This window comes from Ascaphus truei, chromosome 6, assembly GCF_040206685.1.
Source record: "Ascaphus truei isolate aAscTru1 chromosome 6, aAscTru1.hap1, whole genome shotgun sequence".
NCBI classification, from domain to species: domain Eukaryota; kingdom Metazoa; phylum Chordata; class Amphibia; order Anura; family Ascaphidae; genus Ascaphus; species Ascaphus truei.
The window spans coordinates 76,688,287-76,691,536 of NC_134488.1; the positions used below are offsets into that span (position 1 = coordinate 76,688,287).

Here is a 3,250-nt window from a genome sequence, read left to right on the forward strand (position 1 = left end):
TCATGAATTGCTAGGGATTGTTAAGTGTGTGTTGCCAGAATGCTATTGATCTGTGGCATCAGTCAGCAGCCCACCACTAGCAAAGGCAGCTTTTTTCCAGCTTAGGTCACGTCATTCTCATCGCACTATATCCCATTTCACACACTCCCCACCTGCTCCTCTGAGAGTAGGTTATTATACCCAAGCCATTCACTGTCAATACAGCATGACATAATGGATGCTTCTTCTATTGTCCTCCCAACTCTGCTGATTGGCTGCAGACTGTGGGAAACACTAAAAAGCCAGAGCCCACGTATCTTCAGCCAGTCTGGGAAGTATAAATAGAAGGCAGATTCACATGCAACCAGCACATTTGTCAAAGGGAATCCCACAAGTAAAAAAAGTCACCATCTCTGAAAGATGGCACCTAACACTTTCTTGGATCACAACAAGCTGACGCCAAAGGAAAAAAACAAGGTAAGCTGATGGCTTTTTGTGAATACGTATGAAGCACTGTACAGGCAGAGGGATGCATTGCTAAAATGTTATTTAGTTACTTATATCAGTGATTGAATGAAAAGGGAAAATTGTAATAGAAATATGGTTTAGTGTTAACCTTACATTTGATTGTAGAGTATGCTTGGAGCAGGCAAAGTTTCTATCAAATGTTAGCATGATAAGCTATATCAAGTATAGGTATAGCAATACATACATAGTCAAGAGTGGGCAATGTATTAATGCTGTGCATCTTTTTATTTTTACAGTTAAGAAAGCCTGCTGTGGAGAAGATGCGCAGAGACCGGATTAACAGCAGCATTGAGCACCTGAAACTGCTCCTGGAGACAGAATTCCACAAGCAGCAACCCAATGTCAAACTGGAGAAAGCAGATATACTCGAGATGACAGTCACCTACCTGAGGCAGCAGAGACTATCTCAAACAAAAAGTGAGTATTGATTCTCATTTGCCCTCTCAAGGCAAAGAGCCTGTGATTTACTGCTACAAATTGTAATGTATGCCCAGTCCACAAAGCAATGACTTATACTTTATAATCATTTACAATAATGAAAATGTATCTTTTTTTTTAATTTGTAAGGCCCATTAGGTAAAGTCCTATGAATGCAATACAATTGCCCATGTTATATTGCATGTTGGAACATTTTCGATACTGTCTTGTGTAAGTGTTGGATGTGTCTCTAAATTGTCTCCCCTTTTTCTTTCTCCCAGATACAGTCCCTCATAATAAGGACGTAAAGGTGGATTTCAAGGACGGGTACTCCAGGTGTTATGAGGAGGTGCTGGACTTTCTGACACTCCACCAAAAGCAGCAGGAAACTCAGGAAAAGCTGATGAACCACTTCCATGCAAGGGGGGCAACCACCATCTCTGCACTGTCTCCGGTCAGACACTGCCATTCCAAGCAAGCAGATACACATAACAGTAGCACTCTTTGGAGGCCATGGTAGACCTGTAGATCCTTTTTTTTTTGATGGAGGACATTTACTGTACTTGTGAAATCCAGAGGATGTGGTGACTTAGTCACAATTATTGTCCTCTTGTTCTGTAGGAAATATTTTCCTGAACCTCTTTTGCGAGGGGTTGGCATATGTTAAAAAAAGAAAATGGAGTGTGGCTGGATGGACTCTTTAAGCTGAGTCTCAATTACGTGGGACTGGTAACAATCCCAACGCTCTGTTCTAATGTATTGTTGTTTGCAACATTTGTAGTATATTACATGTTAAAAAGAGAAACTCCCAGGTGGGGTTGTATTTTCCTTCAAAGTGAAGTATTTCAGTAAAGGTTTATAAGTTGTATATAGTACACTGTCAGTAAGATTACAAACTATAAATCTATTTTATATATACACACTAGTATGAGAAAACTCAAATTTGTGAATGTAAAAGCTAAGTGCTTTAAATGTTAAATGATAACCCTTTTTCTAGTCTGCAAGGTACATGTTGCATGTATGGCTTTATTTATAAGTTGATATATGTTAAATTTTCTTTTCTTATCCTTTCACAATATACTGTATGGCTCTGCAGAGTACACAATTGTCAGGGCTGACAGAGAACTTGAATAGTGAAGGTGTTAAGGGAAATATTAAACCCTTCTGCTTTGCAATGTGATGCAGGCTATTCTGTCTGTGAATGGGTCAATACTAATTAGGGTTATGTGACAAAGTATGTGGAATATTTCTACAGTTTGCTATTTTGATAAAAATAGTTATATTATCTATGCTTTATGGTAAAGAATATGTGTAAGAGATGACAACGTATTTCATTTTGGAAGCCTGATTTGCCTCTCTTAATTGCAAAATGTTTTTCTAATGAAGTGTACTTTGCAATTTCATTTTTTATGCATATAGTATATGCACTTTTGGTATCTATATTTCAATGAGAATTAAAATAAAATTTATAAAAAAAATCTATATGTTACTGTAAGTTGATTTCTTTCCCACTGCAGTTCTGCATCCATACTGTATGTAAATATAAATATACACACAACAACATCTCACACAAGTCAATGAGGGGAAGAAGAGAAACTGATTCAGTGATGCAAACTAGAAGGGGCTTTTAGGACAATTCACGGGCGACCTAAATAAGGCTACCAAGTAGATTCAGGTCACAAAGCAAGATTGAGACATTTCTGTTTTATTTAACTTTTTTCTCAAACGATAAGTGCAGGAGTGGCCAACTCCAGGCCTCAAGAGCCACCAAGAGGTCAGGTTTTAAGGATATCCTTACCTAAGCACAGGTGACTCAATCAGTGGCTCGGTCATTGATTGAGCCACCTGTGCTGAAGCAGGGATATCCTTAAAACCTGATCTGTTGGTGGCTCTTAAGGTCTGGAGTTGGCCACTCCTGGACTATGAGATTGGCAAATATTTCAGTGATCAGGAGCCACTTGATAGCCAATTCTGGACTTGTAGCAACCTCAATTTAAATACAACACAAAGATGTTGAGGTGTGCTACTTGGTAAAATAATCTGAGGTGCAAAGATACTGTCCAATAGCAATTTCAATATGGATGGGTTATTATTCTAAAACTTTTGTAAACATTTGTCATACTGTAGGCCTGAGAGTTATAAATTGGGTAGAGAATCTAGCATTACATTTTTTAAATCTTACTGTGCTCTTCAGATGGTGATGTGGGATTTTACACTACAGTACCTTAGAGTCACAAAACTGCCACCTAGTGATCATTCTGAGAAAAGCAACGCTAAACATTTATTTATGCAATTAAATAAATAAGCCTGTTGCATTCTATTTACA

At 38.1% G+C, this 3,250-nt stretch overlaps 1 protein-coding gene across 1 annotated transcript; it reads left to right on the plus strand.

Moving 5' to 3' along the window:
• Nucleotides 1–251: 251 nt before the first annotated feature.
• Nucleotides 252–2,368, plus strand: LOC142496496 (transcription factor HES-5-like). Its single transcript, XM_075603169.1, has 3 exons — nt 252–456; nt 744–924; nt 1,206–2,368. Exons 1-3 carry the CDS (start codon nt 400–402, stop codon nt 1,442–1,444), a joined length of 477 nt encoding a protein of 158 aa, XP_075459284.1. The 5' UTR covers nt 252–399; the 3' UTR covers nt 1,445–2,368.
• Nucleotides 2,369–3,250: the final 882 nt, after the last annotated feature.